The sequence below is a fragment of the Glycine max genome, chromosome 2, assembly GCF_000004515.6.
Source record: "Glycine max cultivar Williams 82 chromosome 2, Glycine_max_v4.0, whole genome shotgun sequence".
In the NCBI taxonomy this organism is placed as follows: domain Eukaryota; kingdom Viridiplantae; phylum Streptophyta; class Magnoliopsida; order Fabales; family Fabaceae; genus Glycine; species Glycine max.
The window spans coordinates 10804178-10825867 of record NC_016089.4 but is presented as its reverse complement, the minus strand read 5'-3'; the positions used below and the strand labels follow the sequence as shown (position 1 = coordinate 10825867).

The 21690-nt window shown below is 31.5% G+C and overlaps 3 protein-coding genes across 6 annotated transcripts in view; 1 reads left to right on the top strand and 2 right to left on the bottom strand.

Moving 5' to 3' along the window:
* LOC100799335 (probable WRKY transcription factor 4) overlaps positions 1 to 2847 on the top strand; it is a 5306-nt gene extending 2459 nt beyond the window's left edge. The window contains exons 2-4 of the mRNA XM_003520049.5: positions 878 to 1533; positions 1911 to 2069; positions 2260 to 2847. Of these exons, the coding sequence (XP_003520097.1) occupies positions 878 to 1533; positions 1911 to 2069; positions 2260 to 2539 (1095 nt within the window). The 3' untranslated portion in view covers positions 2540 to 2847. The remainder of the gene's footprint in view (positions 1 to 877; positions 1534 to 1910; positions 2070 to 2259) is intronic.
* Positions 2848 to 5787: 2940 nt separating this feature from the next.
* LOC100791930 (putative exosome complex component rrp40) lies at positions 5788 to 12156 on the bottom strand. 2 transcript variants are annotated; one of them, XM_003518701.4, is made up of 11 exons: positions 12002 to 12156; positions 11377 to 11503; positions 11199 to 11273; positions 10456 to 10542; positions 9698 to 9754; positions 9266 to 9358; positions 6831 to 6903; positions 6614 to 6689; positions 6444 to 6534; positions 6141 to 6273; positions 5788 to 5970 (listed from the first exon to the last, which is right to left on the bottom strand). In XM_003518701.4, the coding sequence occupies exons 2-10, from the start codon at positions 11425 to 11427 to the stop codon at positions 6154 to 6156; spliced, it is 723 nt and encodes a 240-aa protein (XP_003518749.1). In that variant the 5' UTR covers positions 11428 to 11503; positions 12002 to 12156; the 3' UTR covers positions 5788 to 5970; positions 6141 to 6153. The 2 variants fall into 2 exon arrangements, with proteins under 2 accessions (XP_003518749.1, XP_006574927.1); XM_006574864.3 differs by having other exon boundaries at positions 11772 to 12143.
* A 2064-nt stretch (positions 12157 to 14220) lies between these two features.
* Positions 14221 to 20776, bottom strand: LOC100798811 (uncharacterized). 3 transcript variants are annotated; one of them, XM_014766518.3, is made up of 11 exons: positions 20394 to 20776; positions 19690 to 19852; positions 19154 to 19572; positions 18533 to 18616; positions 18182 to 18430; positions 17726 to 17861; positions 17453 to 17615; positions 17182 to 17310; positions 16185 to 16379; positions 15197 to 15319; positions 14221 to 14670 (listed from the first exon to the last, which is right to left on the bottom strand). In XM_014766518.3, the coding sequence occupies exons 3-11, from the start codon at positions 19479 to 19481 to the stop codon at positions 14545 to 14547; spliced, it is 1533 nt and encodes a 510-aa protein (XP_014622004.1). In that variant the 5' UTR covers positions 19482 to 19572; positions 19690 to 19852; positions 20394 to 20776; the 3' UTR covers positions 14221 to 14544. The 3 variants fall into 3 exon arrangements, with proteins under 3 accessions (XP_014622004.1, XP_003520096.1, XP_006574926.1); XM_003520048.5 differs by having other exon boundaries at positions 19770 to 19852; positions 20394 to 20764; XM_006574863.4 differs by lacking the exon at positions 19690 to 19852 and having other exon boundaries at positions 20394 to 20764.
* Positions 20777 to 21690: the final 914 nt, after the last annotated feature.

The following is a 21690-nucleotide window of genomic DNA, read 5'->3' as shown; positions in this document are numbered from 1 at the left end:
TGTCATAACTCTTAAGAACAAGCTTTTCTGTACCTCAATCCCCCCCCCACCCTTTTCATGAATAGTAAAGGCCATGTATGAACAGTTTTAGACAGTAGGTTTTCTAAGGTATCCTTGAGTAATATATCTGTTTTCCAATATTCAAGATGGAAACAGTACGACCTTGGGAGATTATGCTGAGGGGTCACACTTGGTGCATGCTTGGATTCACATTGAATCTTCCAAAATCACATAGAAATATCAACTAATGTGATTTTAAATAAATATTTACATGTTTGGCCTCACGTACAAAAATTGATTTTGAGTTGAAGTCATTTTAGATAGATTTTGTGTTAAATAAAAAAAATTATACCAAGTTTTATTGTTAATTTGTTTTATAATAAAACATCCAAACATAAACCACTTTATTTTAAAATCAATTTAATAAACGCTCACCCCAACACACTCTATTCCATGTTGAATCACTCAACAGGAGCTCCAAACTGATCTCTTAACCGGAAGCTTAGGCTTAGGTCCACTATAAATTCTATAGTACTATTTCTATGACCATAAAGTTGAATTCTGGCCATAGCAAAGATAATACTTAATAAGGATAATAGCATACATAGATTGTGGTCCCAAAACAATGGTTATATAAATGTGAACATCTAGTATATATATTGTGGTGTGATAACAAAAATTTAAAGCTGCTTGTTGCATTATATCAGATATCTAAATCTACATGATAATGAAATTTTCATCCTTTGCATTATATTGAACATTGCAACAGGCTACAACATATGTCCACTCCTTGTTAGGATAACTTAGTCACATGATATTTTTAAGTTTTTATACTGCCTCCTTATTCTCCTGAGAACCGGATTTGTGACGTGTGTAGGTGTCTTTTGGAATGACACACCAGCAGGCCCTAGCACAGGTCTCAGCTCAGGCTTCACAAGCCAACTCCAATATGCATATCCAAGCCGAACATTCATTGACACAGGCTCCTGCAGCTGCTTCCAATACAACTCAACAGCTGATGCCACCTCTAACTTCTGACTCTTGGGCTGCAATGACTGAATCCATTGATCATTCTCACTCAGAACAAAGATTGCAATCATCATTGTTGAATGTTGATAAGCCTGCAGATGATGGCTACAACTGGAGGAAGTATGGGCAGAAACAGGTCAAGGGTAGTGAGTTTCCTCGAAGTTATTACAAGTGCACGAATCCAAACTGTCCTGTCAAGAAAAAGGTCGAGCGCTCGCTTGAGGGTCATGTAACTGCAATTATTTATAAAGGAGAACACAACCATCAATGTCCTCATCCTAACAAGTGCTCAAAAGACACCATGACTTCAAATGAAAATTCAAATATGCAAGGGAATGTAGATTCAACGTATCAAGGGACGAGTACAAACTCAATGTCTAAGATGGATCCCGAGTCAAGTCAGGCAACAGCTGATCGTCTATCAGGAACAAGTGACAGCGAGGAAGTAGCTGATCATGAAACTGAAGTGGATGAGAAAAATGTTGAGCCTGAGCCCAAGAGGAGGTAAGCTTTTATTCTATATAAATCTGTTCTTGTTGGATAATTGTTTGTTAGGAGTTAAGATAGAAGGGAAGGGAAAACTAGTTACAGAGTTAGAGTAATTAATTAGTTGGCCATAGGAATTAATTAGATCTAAATAAGGGGAATTAAGGGGAAATGATGCATTCTCTATTTGGTTATCATTTGTAAATTGAGTGTTTGTTCTCTGTGAAAGGAGATCCTTGGTGAAGACAAAAGAGGAAACCCTTGGAGGAGATCTCCCTCTCCTATTTTCTATTCTTTCATTCTATTCAATAAAACATTTCTTTTCTTTCCATTTTTATTCTCGGTTCCTAACATCATGTGTCTTTTCTGATCTTAGAGTTGTTATAATTCTGCAGAAAAGCAGAAGTCTCGCAGTCAGATCCACCTTCTTCACATAGGACTGTCACCGAGCCTCGAATCATTGTGCAAACAACAAGTGAAGTTGATCTCTTAGATGATGGGTATAGATGGCGAAAATATGGGCAGAAAGTTGTCAAAGGCAACCCTTATCCTAGGTGATATTGCTTCTCCTCCACACTTTGATTCCATCTATTGAACTAGTCATGACTGATATGATTGCCCTGAACTTGTTTAAAGAAATGTTCGATCTGTTCAATTCATCACTCAGATTATCTATACTACTTTATGTAAACCTTGTCTTGTCCTGAAAAAAATAATGCTGATGCTTGCTTATATCATGCACAGGAGCTATTACAAATGTACAACGCAAGGTTGCAATGTGCGGAAGCATGTGGAGAGGGCTTCAACAGACCCTAAAGCTGTCATAACGACATATGAAGGAAAACACAATCATGATGTGCCAGCAGCTAAGACTAACAGCCACACTATGGCCAGCAATACTGCATCACAGTTAAAATCACATAACACCAATCCCGAGAAGCATAATTTTGGCAGCAGAGGTATGGGAGGAAATGAACAACAGCCGGTCGCACGGCTTCAGTTGAAGGAAGAGCAGATCACCTAGTCTTTCTGGAAGAAACATCTTAGTGAGGAAGAATTTTGTCTCACCTCACAAGTCATCTTTATTTAGATGCTCATATCGCATTCTTTTTTAGTCTTAGGCCTAAGTTTTGATAGGGGCCTATCCAGTGCAAACCCTAATAAACAACTAGTTTAACACTGATGAAAGAGGTAAGGGCAAAAGGTTTAAACAACAAGTTTGAACAATGAACGCAGGTTTTGGATGATGATGTACTATTAGTACCTTTTGTGTACATTGAAAGTGTAAGTTATGTTGTCTAATATAGTTGTTCATCATGTTATTCCTTGCTATTTGATATTTTCCTCAAGAATGTGACAAAATTTTGGATCATGAAATAAATTTTATCATAAGTTACCCTCTCCATCCAATATGTTCACTACACAAACACTTTTTTCGAAATATGATGGAAATTGCATCTACTTGTTTAAAAATTACATTGACCTAGCATGTTTTATACTTTAATTTACTTTTTTGTTTTATGTGTAAATATTTACTTGCATTTACTTGTGTTATTGCACATGCCAACATGTAAAACTTCATGTGAAGATGCTCACAAGTGGCACCTAAAAAAAATTGGGATAGCATATCAAGCCTAAAGTAACTACATCAAATTGATTAGTATTTTTCTTCACATTTTAGGTCTTGTTCGAGGTGGATGTCAGTTTTTGATTTTTGTTTTAAAATGTAATTTTAAAATGAAAACGTGTTGGACAAAAATGGGGTTGAATTGATTTTTTTGCTTCTTTTCAAAATAGTTTTTACCTCGTTTCAAAAACAATAAAAATAGGTTTGTAGGTTTTGGTTGTTGGTTTTACTCTAATCCTCTAACACTTCTCCCTCAAGCTACTCTTTCTCACTTTGCCAATCACAGTCTCCAATCATTAGTCGCCAACTAGTAACGAGTGCGGTCGTCGCTTGCATCACCAATCGTTTGTAATGGTTGCGGTCGCGGTCTCCATTCACCGATCACCGGTAACAATCGCAATCAATGGCCGAAATTGCTAACCGCTGGTCAGCAATCCATTAGATTGACCTTTTTTGGAATTACAAAATTTTGATGTTGAAGATACATGGAGAAATTTGGGAATGATTTTGAAATTAATTATAAAGTTCCTTTTCTATTTTGCAAGTTTTCAAAATCAAAGTTGGAATTAAAAATTCAAAACAAAAATTGAATTTGATTTTCAAATATTTTGAAATTGAAAATGAAAAATCACCCCAAACGGAACCTTAATAAATAGTTTTCAAAACTATCCTTGTTTGGTCAAAAAGACCATACATGACAAAATCTAACTAAAGCTAAAAGAGACTTCAAAAGTGAAAAGGAGGCACTTGAAGGAGAAGAAATTCAACGAAGGGAAGACCAGGACTCGGAAACTACATCAAAAGATTAAAGACTTCCCACAAGTTAAGAACAACTACATTGTATTAAGGATTCATACTAAGGTGTCACAAACTTTGATCTACAAATTGATGCATCAAAAGCAACAACAGTTGAGGATGTTACACAAGATAAAACAATTAGTTATAGATGAAAATAAAGGAACAAATGTGATATTTTTTAATACATAACTAACACATGTCATTTCATGTAAAGAAGACCTAATTGAGAAATTTGATGAATAGATGGTTGACATTGTAAATGAAAATAAAGGAACAAATACTATGGACTTATCTTCAAATTCCTTCAATGCAATATTGTTGAAAAAGACATGTCTGTCAGAAGTGGATTCAATCCCACTAAAGATTCTTAAAAAAGACATAAAAATTGAGAATAACTAGATTAGCTATTCTTAAAAAGGGCACAAGTATTGAATTCACTCCCAAGAAGTGTTTAAAATCGAACCAAATCGAGCTTAAAACCGAAAACCGCATAATAATCAATGGTCATTGGTTTAGTTTGGTTTTTTATGTTTCAAACCATGTGATTCGGTTAGATTCGTGCTTTGATATGCAGAATCCAAACCAAACTGCAAGGCAAACATCCCTAAATTTTTTTATATTGCAATTAGTGTTTTGTTATTCAATATATACTTTCTAAGTTTCCAAGGTTAAAAGTAAGTATTACAAATGTTGTTTTACTAATTTTTTAAATTGGTGGTTGGATTTTGAAAACAACTATTATGTACTATTTTTACTTTTAATTTGAATGATTTATTATATAAGTTGAATAGTTATTATTCAAGTATTATTCATCTTGAAAAATTACTATTTTACTTTAAATTCAATTATTAAAACTTTTGTTGTTCATTTATTCAGTTGATTGTTAAATTAATTATTACTGAAGTTTTATTCAATTAATAACAAACTTTTGTTCATTTTTATAATACTTATTAACATAATTTTCAAATCGCAAAAATCAAACTATATAAGATTGATTTGATTTCATTCCGATTTCATACATAATTTAAATCAAATAAAATCACACCACACTATATTGAGGAAATCTAAAGATAAGTTCACGACATCTATTCTTTTATTTTCATCTATAATGTCAACCACCGATTCATCAAACTTCTCTATTAGATCATGTTTACATGAAATGACACGTTTTAGATATGAATTAAAAAAATATCACATCGAGTCCTTTATTCATCTATAGCTAATAGTTTTACTATGTGCAACCACTTCAACTGTTGCTCTAGATGCATCAGTTTGTAGATTTAAGTTTGTAACACCTTGGTATGAATCCTTAACATAATCTAATATAATACAATAAATTTTGAAGTCAAATTAATCAAACATATATTATTAAATATAATGTAATAAATTTTGACTTATTGAGATAATTATAAATAAAATAAATTAAAAAAAAAAACTCATTGATCTCCAAATCTCTGAACTTTTTCATTAGAAATAGAATAAAATAAAGTTGTCATGTGTTGTACATTATTCGGACTATGCATTAATTGCTATAAAAGACTATTAAATTGATTCATAAACTTGGTATGTCTTACCCTTCATTATCGAGCTTCACGATTAAAAGTTTGGTTTTCACCCTATCCTTTATGTATTCGCACTCATTTGCTACACTGGTAAAGACTATACATTTGAAAGAGACAAAATCATACAAGGATTGAGATCAAATTAATCAAATAAAGAAAAAAAATTGAATAGTAGAAAAAGATATAAAACGGATTCTGATGGTAAAAAAATTAACAAAATATAATGACGTAAAATGTTTTTTAAAATAAATTTAGATATATATTTTAAATTAAAATAATTCATGGTTTGTAAAAATAATGATATTGAATGGCCCAAAAAATACATTCCAACCAAATGCATCTCGGTCATAAAATTAAAAAATTAAACTGAGGTTCTTGATTCTTTCTCGACAAAAATTAAACATGAAGGTGTTGATAATCCTTTGTGCCCTATAGGTAGTGGGGCTAGTCTAGTGGAGAGTGCTCACCCTGCAAAAACATTGGTATTTGGTAGCACATAAAAAGTACGCACTTCATGAGTTGGAAATGGAATAAGATGACAATTGCAAAACAAGTATTATGTTTTCTATGAACTTGAAATCACAAGGGACTATAAGAATAGCCAATCAAAACTAGAAGGGTTAAAATCATATACTCACAAGACTATCTTGATCAATGGATCCTCTCCAGCAGCTTTTCAACCATTATTCTCTGCTGAGCACCACTCAATGTCTCTGAATTCATAATCGCATTAGCTACAACAATAGTTGTTTGTGGAGATGCTGCACTGACCTAAATGAAACAATTTGAAAAGGAAAGCTGAAATTAATAGAATGAAATTACCCCCAACTCCAACTCATAAATGATGGTCAAGCATATGCTTCATACGAGACAAGTCCGTTTAAAGAAGCCAAGAAAAAGAACATAATATGGCACGCTAGAAATAGAGTGTTTTTGCATACCCAAACACGTCCATTTAAGCCAACTGCTATCTCGAAGGACAGTTTCTTCCCTAAAGCATCAAGTACTGGACATGTGGGAGAACTGAGAAGCCTACAAACAGCACAATCTCTCATGTCAAGATCTGTTAATGTTATGCATGGACAACAAAAATTAAATTTCACAGGCATACATCCTTGAGAGACCCGTTGTACACTCAAACATATAGCCATCTTTTAGGGCACCAAATTCTGCTGCTTTCCCACTGGCTAAACAAACACCGAAACAAAATAAAAGAGTCAAGTCAGCAAAAATAAAATAGAAATAAATTTAACTTAACCAACAAAAAACCTATAATTGATAGGCACAGAAAATAAGAACTTAAAATGAGGTCGAGAACAAACACCTACCATCAGTACATGCCAACTCTGGATTCATTCCAGGGTTTGCTTTTACGACCCGTGCGTAAATCAAAGTACCTATCTGCAGGTGAAGCATTAGGCAAAAGAAAATACAACCTACAGAAACATGATAGATCAAACGAACAGAGCATTGTTTAACATTCCGAGGGTAATGACAAGTCAAGTGCTAGCTCGACAGCTAAATTAAAAGAGATGAAAAGGAAAATGTATATAATTTTTACACTTCATCTCTTAGAAGAATTAATACAACATACAATCTCAGAAGACTTAATTAGGTTAACCAACAAGGCATCTTTGGTAATCCATTGCAGTAGAAAAATTCAAAGATAATAGTCCTATACATCTAACGGAAAAGCACTCTCTGCTTCGTAGTCTTGGTCACATCCAAAAAGATAAATAAAAAACAGAAATAGTAAGTTGCTGATTTGTTCTTCGATATTCAATAAATCTAAGGAATTTGGCCAGACTACAAGGAGCTGCAACATGTGTTATTAGTTGTTACGTTGCATTTGTAAATCCCATTTGGAAATATCCTATTTTCACATAAGGCATAATTCATCCCAAGAAAAACTTATAACCTGCTCCACATCAGAGCCACTATTAATGGTTTGAGTCTGGACACACCTTAAAATCACAATTTTGTTTAGCCAGCATACGGCCATCCAAGCATCCAGAGTGCACTCATTTTATTTTTTTTCTTAATCTTAAATAATAATGCCTCAATCATCCTGGTAATCTTATCTAGAAGGGTGACAATTTTATTTAAAAACTATAAATAACAGTGTTTTAAAACCCGGACGGTTGGACTGGTTCGACCGTAAACCAGTGGTCGGGTCGGGTTGCATATTGGATCATTTATGCTATTAGCCCAGTGGGGTCAGGTGCAACCCGGCCAAGTTAGCAGTTAAACCATCCTACAGTCTCTTATTTTAGAAGAAAAGAACTTAAATATTGAGGGGCTGGGAATGGAACCCAAACCCCATACGTTTACCAAGCTTCTATTCACCACTGGACCAATGGTTTGAGTTGCAATATATTTTGCAAATCATAGTTATATATCAAATCTTACATGAAAATTATAATTTTTTTTAACATACATCAATTTTTTTTATATTTTAACTTAAATTGATAAGTTTATTGAATCAATGTGCTAGAGTTATGCACGTGATATAATATGATAATTGATAAATATATAATATATATTATGGTTATAATAAAATTTAAAAAATAAATATATATATATATATATATATAACTCATTTTATTTGTTTTGAATATCATGGATGAATGTCAATAGATTTGAAATTGTAGAATGAACTTGTGAAATTAAATTAATTTGTGATGTAGTTTTTTAAGATAGGGTATGAATTTTTTTTTTAATAAAGACCGGGTCATGTGGGTCAACTGGTGACCCATAGGTTCGACCATTGACCCAGCACCTTAACCTGGTTGATCGTCAGTTCGGTTTTTTAAAACTATGATAAATATGAAGTATTTTAACCTGTGAAGGCTGATTATTGCTGCCAAATGGAAAAAGTATTTTAAAGAGTAACTTGGACAAGAATGAGTGTAGAGAGAAGAGAAATGCCATGTTTTCAACTATACATTTTCTTTTTCAACATAGGATATCAAGGCTGGTGAAAGATAAAAGCTTTAATTCAAGCTCCATAGCTAATAACAATCCTACCTGTGACAATTTGACGCTTGAAGCATTGAAGTGAAAAGAAAATAACCCAAGATTTTATGTATAGAAAATGAAATTTTACTATTAAAAAGGATGAAAGGTACAGCTATAGGGTGAATAAGATTTCCACAGAATCAGACAAAACAAATACATAGAAAGAACATGAAAATATAAAATAAATATAAAATGCAACTTTTCCCCAAGATACAGCCAAGTTATGATGGTTGGAGTTCAAATTTCTAAACTAGACATGATGTAACTTTTCAAGCAGACTAGTTAAGTAACTTAAAAAGTAAAGACCAGCATTAAGATCATGGATTGTAACTGACTTCAAAGGGTTTATGTTTTTTCTCATACTAGTCAAAGTTACTAGTGCCTCCAATGGTTGACCTCAGTGGCTCAATCATCTAGTCCACGTTACAATGCATAATACTGATCCCTTCAGCTATATTTAATTATTTATATTAATAATTGAGGACTACCAAATGAACCTTATATCCTTTTACTTAGGGTGTACTGCAACAAAATCCTAAATTCCTTAAGAACCATTGTGATTGAAAATACCATTAACTAGAAAGATGCAGTGATTTGTGTTTGTGGTAGGCACTACAACCTGCAGATAAAGAGATGAAATGATTTTCCAAAACTACACACAACATATGTCATTCTTCTACTTCTGAGTCATTAAACATCAAACAAAATTTTAAGCAATTCGCATGCAAAAATAATTTATGCTCACCTCAAACCTAGGTATATTTCTTCTAGTTCCTCCTTCAAATGCAAGCACTGGTAAAAATGCTAAAGCTGGCCCTTTTATGTCAACAAGAAAGTTCTGCACAGCAATAAATTGAGATTACCATAGAAAGAAACCCAGAGCTAGGTAAGAAACAAATTTAATTATTTTCAACTAAGAAAAAGTACAACAGATGACATCAGTGTAATCAATGGTGGATGGCGGAACATGATGGAAGGCTGAAATTCCTCCATATAAACACGCAATTGTGCCTTTGTAGGAAAAAACTAAAGGTTTTGCGGAAGGGTAGTGACATGTAATGGCTAATTCTCTTTTTTTAAGTCCTTAGTCTTCATTAACAAATAACAACTCAAGACAAATAAATACTAATGCAAGATCCTACATAAAACTTAAAGTCAACAAGAAAGTTTTCCTTACATCTGATCTGGAGTCTACAACAATTCCAAGAACAGAATCCTCTGCATGTGGCACATACTGAACAAAGCAGAAACAAAAAATCAGAATATGGAAGGAAAAAATAGAATTTTTGTTCGGGAAAAAACACTGAAATTCTACTCTGTTTATAACAAGAATGAAAATTACATAACATAATTCAATGCTGAAAAGAATAAAATAAAATTTGTAGGCATTAGGAAATAGTTTTCTGGCAAATGCAAACTGCTATTCATCTTAACAGCAAGAACCTAATTCCATATTGATATAGAATATGTATGAAACTACAAATTAAAATGGAAGAAAATGCACACAAACTTATCCTAATTTTGTGACTGCAATTGAAAAATCAATTAATTCAAGAGAGCATAAAATAGACCCAAAGCAAACATAGCAAAAGGTCCTCCACAAATTTCCTGACAGATACTAACTTTCAATGTAATGAGTATAATGACAAACAAATTTTGACACCTGCAAATAACAACACTGAAAATTGAAAACAATTGATTTGAGGATATTTATTCCCATCATCTTTGGAATTATTCATTTTGTTGTAGATCAAAAACATATTAGCCCATTCTACTAAAAATGCTCCAGGAATACATGTAAGATAAAATAAAACATTCTTGATTTAACTATAGCTATATTGCTATAAATATGCCTTTAAATCAGCATTGTCATGTCAGTCAAAGCAATGCCTTTACACATTAATACATATAGCATGAACACAGTATGATACTCACCCTCTTCTGAGAATTTTCAACCCAGTATTTATTAGGCTTTGAGAACCTTAGTCTGCCAGCCTTCATTACAGAAATCGCATCACAGTCCTAGAAAATTGACATGAGCGAGAATCCATTATTATTAACAGGATTGAACAGAATGAAGCAAATATATGAACTATCATCACATGTTATTTCCATTTTGTTTATAAGATGCTAAATGAGGAGGTGAATAAACAAATACAAAATCAAAAGCAAGACACCTGAAATTTAAGGTTAATGAAATTTAGAGTTCTGTATCACTTCATCCCTAAACAGAAGAAAAGCCAGTTCATAAATTCTAAGAAAAATTTGTATACTTATGTTAACCAAAGTGATTTAAAAACATGAGAGAGCTGAGCATATGTACTGTGTCTAACATGCATATGAATTTAAATTAAAAAGGAAGTATGGAGGTAAAAACAAGGCATCCTCAAATTAGTTAGTCTGATAAACACCCGATCAATTGGAAAACTGTCCCTCAAGAAAAAGCTGTTAAGGGAGGAGAACCAAGCCACTTAAGTACTCCACCGAGCATCCCATATTACTCAATGTGGGACATAGGCACCCCATAATACCCAAGTTTCCATCATTGTCAAAAATGATACATGTCTGTGTGAGCATGCACACGTAGTGTAGAGCCAACAAAAAAATAGTGAGAAACAGGAATTCAAATGTCAAACTGTCAATGAATGTTCTAAATTTCCGAAAAACCTGAGACATACCTGTCGTAGACCACCACCAAGTTTAATTGTCTGGTTTGTCATGTTAGACAGATCAAGAATCACATCTCCAGGACACTATACAACCATTGACACATTATAATTACGACTGACATAAAAAACGATGTTTGGTGCTGTATGTATCCATGCACAACAGAGATGGATAAGGGCAAGCACTCACCACTGATTGGTCTACCAAGTTTGTAGAGGAACTGGATGATTTTGTCTCCATTTTATTGAAGCAAAAACAGGATGCAGAATAAATGGCTCTTAACTCGTAAGAAGTTCCAACAACTTGTTACTTGTAACTGTGAAAACCATTCAGCATCAAAATGTAAGTTTTCAATTTCAAAACTAGCAACAGCACAAGAGTAAAATTATCATTCTTTTGCATGAAAGGCAGCATAGAAAACCAAACCAATGCCATGTGAAAAATTACAAACAGTTCTAACAATTTCTGCAAAGAACATTTCTCATTATACTGGCTCCATGCTTTTATCTATGAGACTCAACAACAAGTTAAAAAGAAAAAGAAAAAAAGGGTCCATTGATATATGATAGATACAAATAACTAACCCCAAAAGCTTTGCACAGACGAAACAAGTTCCTTCGTTCTGCTATAAATAAACAGAGAAAAAAAAAGTGCAAGATGCAGACAGAACCAATTTAAAAAGCGCGCAAATACAAATCGAATTCAGTTACGTGCGTTAGTATTCACAAAAGACGCAGAAGATACTTGACGGAGCTTCGACCTTACGACATAGCCGTATGCAAACACACATTATAGAGAGAGAAGAGAAGCATACGTAGAAGTCGCAGAGAGATAACAAATTGTTGAGTTGGAACCGTCGACGAATAATCAGTGAAAGTGGCAGTGTGGCACCATGACGGCGTCACTGTGAGGGTTTTGGGCAGAGATGAACTTTTCAGGTAGAGCGTGACTGTGAATGAGGGTTTAGGGTAGAAGGATTAAAAATAATATAATTTAAGAGAAAATATTTCTTAAAAAATATCAATTAATCTTTGATTAAGGTTTTTTAATAATTAATGAATTTTAATTAATTTATAATTAAATTAATAATTCTTCTAATTGCAATTATTGGTTAATAATAATCTAACAAATGAATTAAAATTGTAAATTTGTAAAACTAGATGACTAAATATTATAATTAAAAATATGAATGACTAAAGTTATGGATTTAAAAAATTAAATGATCAAAATTATAATGTAGTCTATATTTTTTATTATTAATAAACATTGAATAAGATGAAAGAAATAGAATATAGATTATATTTTAATGGCTAAAATACATTTTAGTGTTTTTATTTTGGATTTCTAATAATAAAAATTGCATGAGTTCCTAATAAATTAAAAAAATGTTTTTTTGCCTCCCAAAAAAAAAATTAGTCTTCAATATTTTATTTTATTTCTTGATAAATTAGTAAAGTTTGTTTTGAGTTTTTAATAAATTTTATTTAATTGTTACTAGTCCTTATCAATTATTTTTTAAAGGGACAAATACAAAATAAATAACATTTATTATCGATCAAAAGTAAAATTTATTAATTTATTAAGGACTAAAATCAATTATCAATGATAAAAACAAAATTTTCTTTTATTAGGAACTCAATATAAAAAAATTATTAAAAACATAATAAAATTCATTAATTTATAAGGATCTAAAACATATTTTAGTCTATTTTAATGTATTAATTAATTTTATAGTATTATATAAAGATCTTAATCTTAGTTTAAAAATAAAAATTTGTCTAACTTTTCCATTTAGTTTAAAACTTTGTTTTTAAACATATATTCGTATCATTTTTAAAATAAGTTTATGAAAAATATGAATTTGTTATTTAATTACAATTATAAAAATTCTTTTGACATGATTACAACTAGTCTTTCTACACATGAGATGCACGAGAGTTCTTAAGTTAGGTGTAAATTAATCTAATTTATATTTTTCCAAATATTTTAATTAAATATCTTTGATGAAAGTGAGATAAATTTTTTGTTAGTTATTTTAAATTTGTACAAACATTTAATTATTTTAATTACCTACCTTTAATCGAGAAAAATATTATTTTTGTTTTTACTTTAAAAAATTATAATTTCTTAACTGTATTTTTTATTTTATATATAATATTATTTTTACTTTAAAGGTGGTTGTGCAGAAAGGGGACGTTTTCAACCATGGGTCGCTTATTTCCAATGTGGGAGAATAACGACATAGAGGGAATAAGACTTAATTCTTCTTCCGAATCTCCTTGCTTTCAATTATTTCTTATGTTCTGAAATTTTTGTTTCTAAATTTGATTTTTTGAAATGTATTTGTGGTTTAATTATTGTTATTACTACTATTGTTATTGTTTTGAGGAAGTTGAGATTGGTTTTTTAGTTTTGTTTTTGAATGTGTTACAATTTTGATTCATATTTGATCATGGGGGTGAGTTTTTTCAATTGGGTCCGACGGTGATGAGTTTGACAATGCTAGGGTGGGGGTTTGGTGATTTTGATTTGACCCTTTTTTTTTTTATTATTTCTATAGATTATTACCTTCTTCCCTCAGTTTCAATAGATGAAGTGTTGCTTTCAATTGTTTTATGGGGGAAATAAACCACACAGAGGAAGGGAATAGGGACATTTTGGGGATAAAAAATTATTAAACCATCATTCGTCAATTGCATCTAAAATTTGTAATTGCATCTATAAAGTTTGTTAAAGAAGTTAGGTAGATATATGTCAAAATAGATTTAAGTTTATTAATTCAACCTAGGTTAGACTCATAAAAGAGAAAAAATTTACAATTGATTATAATACTTGATTAAACTCTGTTATAACTCGGCCACTCAAATTGAATTCATCGTGGTGGGTTAGATTCATCCATCTAACTCACCTAAAAAATAACATACTCTTATTTTATAATATTTTTTAAAAACTTTAAAATATTTTATTCTTTTAACTAAAAATATAATAATGTGCAAAGGAAAAGATTACATATACAAATTTTAAGAATATTAGTATAATTTGTTCTATAATCTATAATTTTTTCTTTAATAATCCAAGATGTCTCTTTTACAATTGTCACCTTTTCAATTAGTCATCTTGACAACACAAGGAGGAAGAAAATTGTCATGTAAAGTAACATATAGGACTTTAATTACATCATCTCATAAATAATAAAAAAAACAATTTTGCATATCAGAGAAGCCTCAAATTTCTTCAAATTTGCTTCTCTTTTTTCTTTTTTTTTCCCTCGTTTTATTAAATAGATTTGGCACCCCATTCTTTCATAAATATCAATGAATCTCTTCTCTTTTCTTTTCTGCTCTCCCCATCGATCAACTAATGCACGCCCGAGTTATCGTCAAGAGTCATAAGTGTAGGAATTTGGCCATGGTTAACAAAATCAATTTTATTCAATCTTAAGCAGCACAACACTTCCTCTGGAAGTTCCTCTTGCTTTTGTGCCTGCAAAAGCATAACAAGTGGGGCATTAAAATATAGAAGCATACTAATACACCAATTAGGCAAGAAGGAAGAAGAACATGAACAATTTATTAGAAGAAAAAAAATATTACTCGACTACCTGTAATGTAGATATTAGTTGGAACTATAATAATTTTGGATCATGTAATAATTTTTCCAAACAAATAATAGTATATCTGAAAACTCATAAGTAAAAAAAAAACAATCTTGTATGCTTGAGTTGAATATAAGTAAATTTAACTAATTTTGTCTTATTTAATATTATCATTTTTAAAACATCTTTTATTTAATTTTAATTTTATTTTCAATGACTTTTTTTATTTATGATATTAAGTTCTAATAAAGAACATTTTAAAAATAATCTTATTTTTTATTTAAATGATATCAATCAAATTTCTTAATTAATATACAATTAGTTATTTTTATTTATATATGAGTTTAGAGGGAGTAGCATGATGAACTTGATTAGTGGAATGTCTAAACTAACTATTGCATGACCATGGTATACCTGGATAGTTAGGCCAACATCAAGTATTCCATGCTTTACACGGTCTCGAAGTGAATCAAGTCCTTTCCTTGATATATAGCTAAAGCGATGTATATCCAGATCTATTTCAAAGTAGTTAGGTCCCTGTAATTAAAATACATAAATAATGCGTAAAAATATGAGGAGCAGAAGAATCATTCATTCTACATTGTCAAGTGAGCTTCATGCTATGCTAAAACAAATGTTAAGATAAAAAGAACTTCAGAAAGATCTTTGTTACTCTAAGAAAAAAAAAGTTTTTGTTAAACAACTTAACATAGATTATGCGTCCTCTAAGTTCCTTTAAAATATTAGACATTGAATAGTGCACATCCCTTTCTGAATAGTGAATACAAAGATTCATGTCAGTCACCCCCGAACACTTCTGTAACCCAATGTATACGAGTGAAAGTATAATTTCAATTCAAAACACATAAAGGAATGTGCATCATTTGAATGTGTGTTTTACTATTTTTAGAGTTTTTCAATATCCTTACAAACATTTATTGAGTGTATCAAACTAACAATTAATAATAGATGAAGCAATCTTGTAATAAAAAATAGGAAAATATTAACCAATGTTCTAAGAACACTGTTTAAAGAACTTAAAGTAAAAACTTTTTTTTATTGATAAACAGATAATTGTGTTATTCATAGTTTTTTTTTCTGGACTCTCCTATGATTTTTACATTAAATATTTTCTTTTTTTAATTATTTAATCAATGTTTTAAGAACACTGGTTAGTCAGACCCTAAAAAATTAAAATAGATGGATCAATCCTAAGGTTCTATTATTAGACAAAGACAATTTAAACTAATTACCAAAGCTGTATATAAAAATGTCAACACCACGATGAGCTCAATTCTGAGGCCTTAAATATGTTTAAAACATTGCAATTTCAAGGATTCCTTCAACTGAGAAGTAGACACAAAGTTTGAGCCAAGCAAGACATAAGTTTGTATATATATACCTTATAGAACTCGTGTTGAGGACGTGACAAAACTGGCTTGCCATTGTAGGCATTTATAAGCTTCTTCTCGGCAGAATACAGATTAAGGTCCTCTGGATTAACTACTCCAGCCAAAATTTTTAGTCTCTCCCTATAGGGAACCAGGCTTTCCTTTGTATACCCTTTCACCTTTTCTGTCTCGTCATCTATTAATCTCTGTCAAACAAATACTGTTATTTAACAAATAAATGCTCAACTTGAAGCTAGGAAACTGCAGCAAGATCAAATTGGATTTTCACTTTTCTTCCTTAATGTTGGAAGACTAGAAATTGAGAATACATTGCAATTTTGAGAAGCTAAGGAAACTACAAAGCTTATGAGCATGTCATATTAAGGACCTACTTCAAAAGAATACCTAACAAGTTTTAACATGTATCCAGATAATACACGGGAGCAATCAATTGTTGGAAATAAAATCGAATATATATGCACATTTTAAGGGTAAGTAAACTAAAAGACTGAAAGAGATTATTCTGTTTAATAGGATTAGCCCTTAAAAGTAAAAGAGGACACACATGAAAATAGACATGATGTTAACCAAGTCAAGCTTGTTCTAAGCATCCACTTTGTTTTTGTTTTTTTTAACTCAAAAAGGTATGTACTACTCAGTTAAGTTTTAAAACATGCCCCCAGTCTGGGTTGACAATTGCACTTCTTGATGTTAATCATTAAAACAGATTAGGCCTTAAAAAAAAAAACATGGTAGAACTAGTGATGTCAAAAAGTACTTAATTGCCAAAATTTGAATGGAGGATATGGCTTTTTCTTGAGTGCAAGGACATGAATAATTAATGTAAGGATAATTCAATCAAACGTTGAGATTATACTTCCTTTAGGAAACATAAGAAGAAATCTGGCACTGGCAGTAATTGAAGGATTTCATTACTTCCTTTTTATATTGTAAACCTGCAGATCTGAAAGTTTAATGAAGTAACTAACTATTGATGAGAAGAAATACCTTGATCATCCCCATAAAATTTGGTGAGATCTCTTTCTCAAAATTCTCAGACAATTTAAAATATAGTACAAGACTCAAGCCTTCCCCATTGGCATCACCAAGGAACACGCTAGCAGCATATGTTGGCAACTAAGGCAAAAAAAACATAATTATGTAAGCACTCTCTAATGTTGTTCAAGTAGAAAAATAACAGCTATAGACCTCATCAAAAGTGAAGCATATTTGCGACTTGTGAGCATAAAAGGAGCAAATACATAGTTTAGGACCAAACCTGTATATTAACAATGAGGAGGGAAGGTAAACTCTCATTTTCTTTGACAAGTGGAAGTTCAAGATGCTTAGCTATGTGACTTATCTTCTTAGGACAGGCAAATAAATCAACACCTATTGGTATGTAAGGGCAGGATTCTGGAGCAGGGCACTTCTGCTTATCTCTGAATATCACATATAATATCAGTCTTTCAGAAGAAACAAAAGGACTAACTAATTGATGAATATGTGCATAAAATGACAGAAGATTGACAGATACAATTTTCTCACGTGCCTGAAAAAATTTTCACCGCGAAGATTGAACACTGAAGGCGAAATCGCAGACCATGTGCTAGGTAATGGCTTTTCTTGAATAGAAACTGGAATTTGAAGCCCCGCCGCAGGACGGTAAAGAAATTTCTCTGATGAACCTGTCCATCCACTCATTAGTATCATCATAATTCTGAGAAGTTTGAATGAATGTATTGATATGAAGTTCCTAAAGTTTTACTGCTTAGGCATTTTCAAATTATATGTATATATATATATATATATATATATATATATATATATAGAAAAATAGCAATATAGATGTAACAAATAGGGCAACACACAAGAGATTGCATTCTTATTGTTGGACAAGGAAACCCTTCAAGGTGTTCATAATTTCACATTGGGAGATTTTAAAAAAATATATATATAAAGAACAAAAGCCCAAAACAACGGAAAATCTTACACATAATGTACTTACATGATTCAGTCTTGTCATGTCCATCAATTGAAGTCCTTTTTACAGAAAGCATGATAACTGTTGATTGTTTTGAGCTGCTTTCTTGAGTTCTCTCCCCACTCTTACAGTTTCCACCATCAATTTTGAGGTAACTTTCGTAAAACTCCTCATACTTATGCACTGAATCTACAATGCAGGATGCACTTTCATACTGGAGTAACTGAGTATTTGGGACACTTCCCATAGCATTGTTGGGAAAGGGAAAACAATCTGTAAATCATAAAAGGAAGAAACAGATAAGTTCCATTAAGAAAACAAGAGCCAATTCTGAAATTAATAGTCACTAGGAACTACAAGACATGAATTCATTACCTCCATGCACACTGCTGAATTCATCATCTGAATCAGATTCTATAATGCTAACTGAGTCAAACCATGCTTCTTCTTGGTATTTTCCTGCATAATATATACAAGTGTTCAGCATGTTTTACCAAAGGTAGCAATGTCAACTCCATGAAATCCATCAAGCTAAATGCAATAAGAAACATCATCAAAGAAGACAACCATGACAACAACAACAAAGCCTTATCCCACTAAGTGCAATCAGCTGCATGAATCACGGTTAAATGGATTCATATCTTGCATGAGGGAAATCAAGTTACTGATGCGTTGGCCAAACATGGTTTGAAACTTTAAGTGTTTCTAGTCATGATTTTGATGTAGCGCCTTTTTTTCATTTGTAATGCCTTAAATAACGTTTTTTTTTTTCAGTGTTCAAAGCTCTATCTAAAGCGCTTAAAGAAGAAAAACAAAACAAACATATTTTTCAAATGACTAAAACAAAAAAAAATTACACATTAAATTGTAAAGGACAAAAAAAGTATTTAACTCTCACTTTAAGACAATCATTAATTAACAAAAATCTCCCAATAGTTTTGTATTTTGCAGCAAGGAAGGAAGAGAGAGAGGGGAGAAGAGAAAACAAATGCATACCATTTGCATCAATTTGACTATGACTATGGTATTGTGTGAGATGAAACTTCATGTTTGAAACCTCTGATCTTCTGCAGGAGGGGGCTGAAGCACCATTATTCTCAAAGTCCAGGTGAACAAAGTTACTGAGAGAGAAGTCTCCCACACGGCTTCCGGCATTGCTAACCCTTTTCAAAGGCAATTCAGGAAGTGCAGAGGGAAGGCCGTTTCCTCTGCGTTTCCCAGACTTTTGTTTTCTTCTTTTCTGACCACTGCTCTTTCTGCTTGGATTTGAGGCACAGCTCCCCATTGTGGTGGATGCGATCTTCTTCATTAATCCGGTCAACATTTTTTCTTCCTTATGATGTATATCTCCACAAAAAATATTGATTAAGCAGTGTGTCTATGATTAATCCCCCCCTGAGAAGAAATTAGATCACCTTGCAGCCACACAAACAATTAAATTTGTACTAGATCAGCATCAAAAGGGTTATGGTTAATTTATATATACTAGGATGAGAAAATCAACTTAATTTAATAGAAGTGGCTGGCTTTACCAAATAATCAATTAAAACGTGCAACAGCAAGCACATATACTGTTATACATGTATACATATCTAGACAATGAAACACCTACGATTGATTATACATGGAAGCCATCAAGGTGATCGATCACATAGCTTTGTCTGCCACGCACCACCTCAATTTGAAGAAAAGCACCTGAATAATGATTAATTTGTAAAAAAAAGTATATATAATATCCTTTCATATAAGGATAATATTAATCGTAAAAAAAAGTACAATGATTAATTTGGCTTGCAAGAGTTGACAAAAATAAAACAAAACAAAACAAGATGTAACAACATTGGCCTGGATTCATCGTACATGTTCACATGAATTACACAATCCTAGAAACACGTACGTGCTGAATAATGTTGAAGGGGTAACTAACACACATAAAATAGCACATCACAGGCAGCATGAGCGAGTCACGTGAAAACAAAAGCATACATATATGAAATAGAGAAAGAACACGTTGATAAATAGGGAAGAAGAAGGAACATAATATATATATATATATATATATATATATATATATATAGAGAGAGAGAGAGAGAGAGAGAGAACATGCATGCACGCAGGATAAAAAAGGCTTGAAAAAAAATTAAAAACATGTATATTTGAGAAAAGGGTCATTGGCAAAAGGATCAATGATGATAATTGATAACAAAAGAAGAAGAAATGAAAGAGCCGAATTCACCTGAGGGGGGGTATGGTATGAAGAAAGAGGTGGTGAAGGTAGCATAAAGGAGGAACCGTCGTTCCCAGAAAAGGAACTATGATTCCTCTCTCTTGGCTAGCTTCTCCTACGTCTGGTGTTGTTGGTTGTGGTTTCCTTTGTCCTTTAAAACTCGTTGAGAATTGAGATATGATGATGAGAAACAAAAGAAAAGAGAGAGAGACAAAAAGAAGAGGGGTTCCAACCAAAAATGAAGAGAGAGAGAGACAGAAAAAGATTTTGATAACTGCAGCCAACACACAACACAACACAACCCCTCCGATCAATTCGGATCCTACTTCGTTGTCAAAGTCTTTATCCCCGTCCTTTTAAATCTCTTTCGTCTCTCTCTCTTCTCATTGTCCCGAAGTCTATAAATACTTTTTTTCTTGCCAAGTACTATTATAATTAACCAGCATCAAATGATTCATGTCAAAGGTCAAAAAAATTATTGAAACATATTAATAATAACTTACCTCGTGGCCTCTTACAAGTTTCTTAAAGGTTTGATGTCTATAATAAAATTATTTGTAGTTAATTATTTTTATTTTTTTAATATATAAAGATTAAAATTTAATTAAAATATAAATTATAGGAGTAAAAATATCACTTACAAATTATAAGAATTAAAAAAAATTAAAATACAAACTATAAGAATTAAAATAATCACTTTTAAATTATAAACACTAAAAGAAAATTAAAATATAAATTATATATACTAAAAAAAATTACTTTCAAATTATAAAAGACAAAAACATATAAATCATAAAACTATAAGTACATAAGAGTAATTTAATCTTTCTTAAATTATATGTAACGTAGTTTTCAAGCGTTAGGTTGAGAACAATTAAACCATTTTCTTGAGTAGTAAATATTACATACAAGATGACTCTAGAAAATGTGGCACGAAATGCCATTTCTGAAAATCATGAATCATATATTTATGATTCTTAAAAAAAATTGTGGCAGAGAATACTAAAAATATTGGTCATAAATAATCTCATATGAACTTTCGGAAAATAAAAGAGTAGCATTAGTATTTTTTTATCATAATTTTTAATTATTTATTACATTAAATGGTTTTAAAAAGTAATATAATATTTTTATTGTTATAAAATTTGTTTTTTAGCTTTAGAATGTTAGATTTTTATCTTCTCCATGAGAATATTTTCATGGAAAACATAGACAAGAAATTTCTTTAAAAAAAATTCTGATAATGTTATTTAAAAAAAAAACTGTAATTTCTTATGTAACAATTAAAGTGTTCTTTATACTGTTA

What these genes read in the sequence shown, in the direction of transcription:
- LOC100791930 (XM_003518701.4), bottom strand. Translation starts at nt 11,427, where the DNA reads ATGGAGACAAAATCATCCAGTTCCTCTACAAACTTGGTAGACCAATCA. An exon ending in TTGTAGACTCCAGATCAGAT is followed by an intron (nt 9,359 to 9,697) that starts GTAAGGAAAACT and finishes ATTGCTGTGCAG; the next exon opens with AACTTTCTTGTTGACATAAA. An exon ending in AGAGTTGGCATGTACTGATG is followed by an intron (nt 6,690 to 6,830) that starts GTAGGTGTTTGT and finishes GTGTTTGTTTAG; the next exon opens with CCAGTGGGAAAGCAGCAGAA.
- LOC100798811 (XM_014766518.3), bottom strand. Translation starts at nt 19,481, where the DNA reads ATGTTGACCGGATTAATGAAGAAGATCGCATCCACCACAATGGGGAGC. An exon ending in ACATGACAAGACTGAATCAT is followed by an intron (nt 17,862 to 18,181) that starts GTAAGTACATTA and finishes GTGGATGGACAG; the next exon opens with GTTCATCAGAGAAATTTCTT. An exon ending in ATGTTGGCCTAACTATCCAG is followed by an intron (nt 14,671 to 15,196) that starts GTATACCATGGT and finishes ATGCTTTTGCAG; the next exon opens with GCACAAAAGCAAGAGGAACT.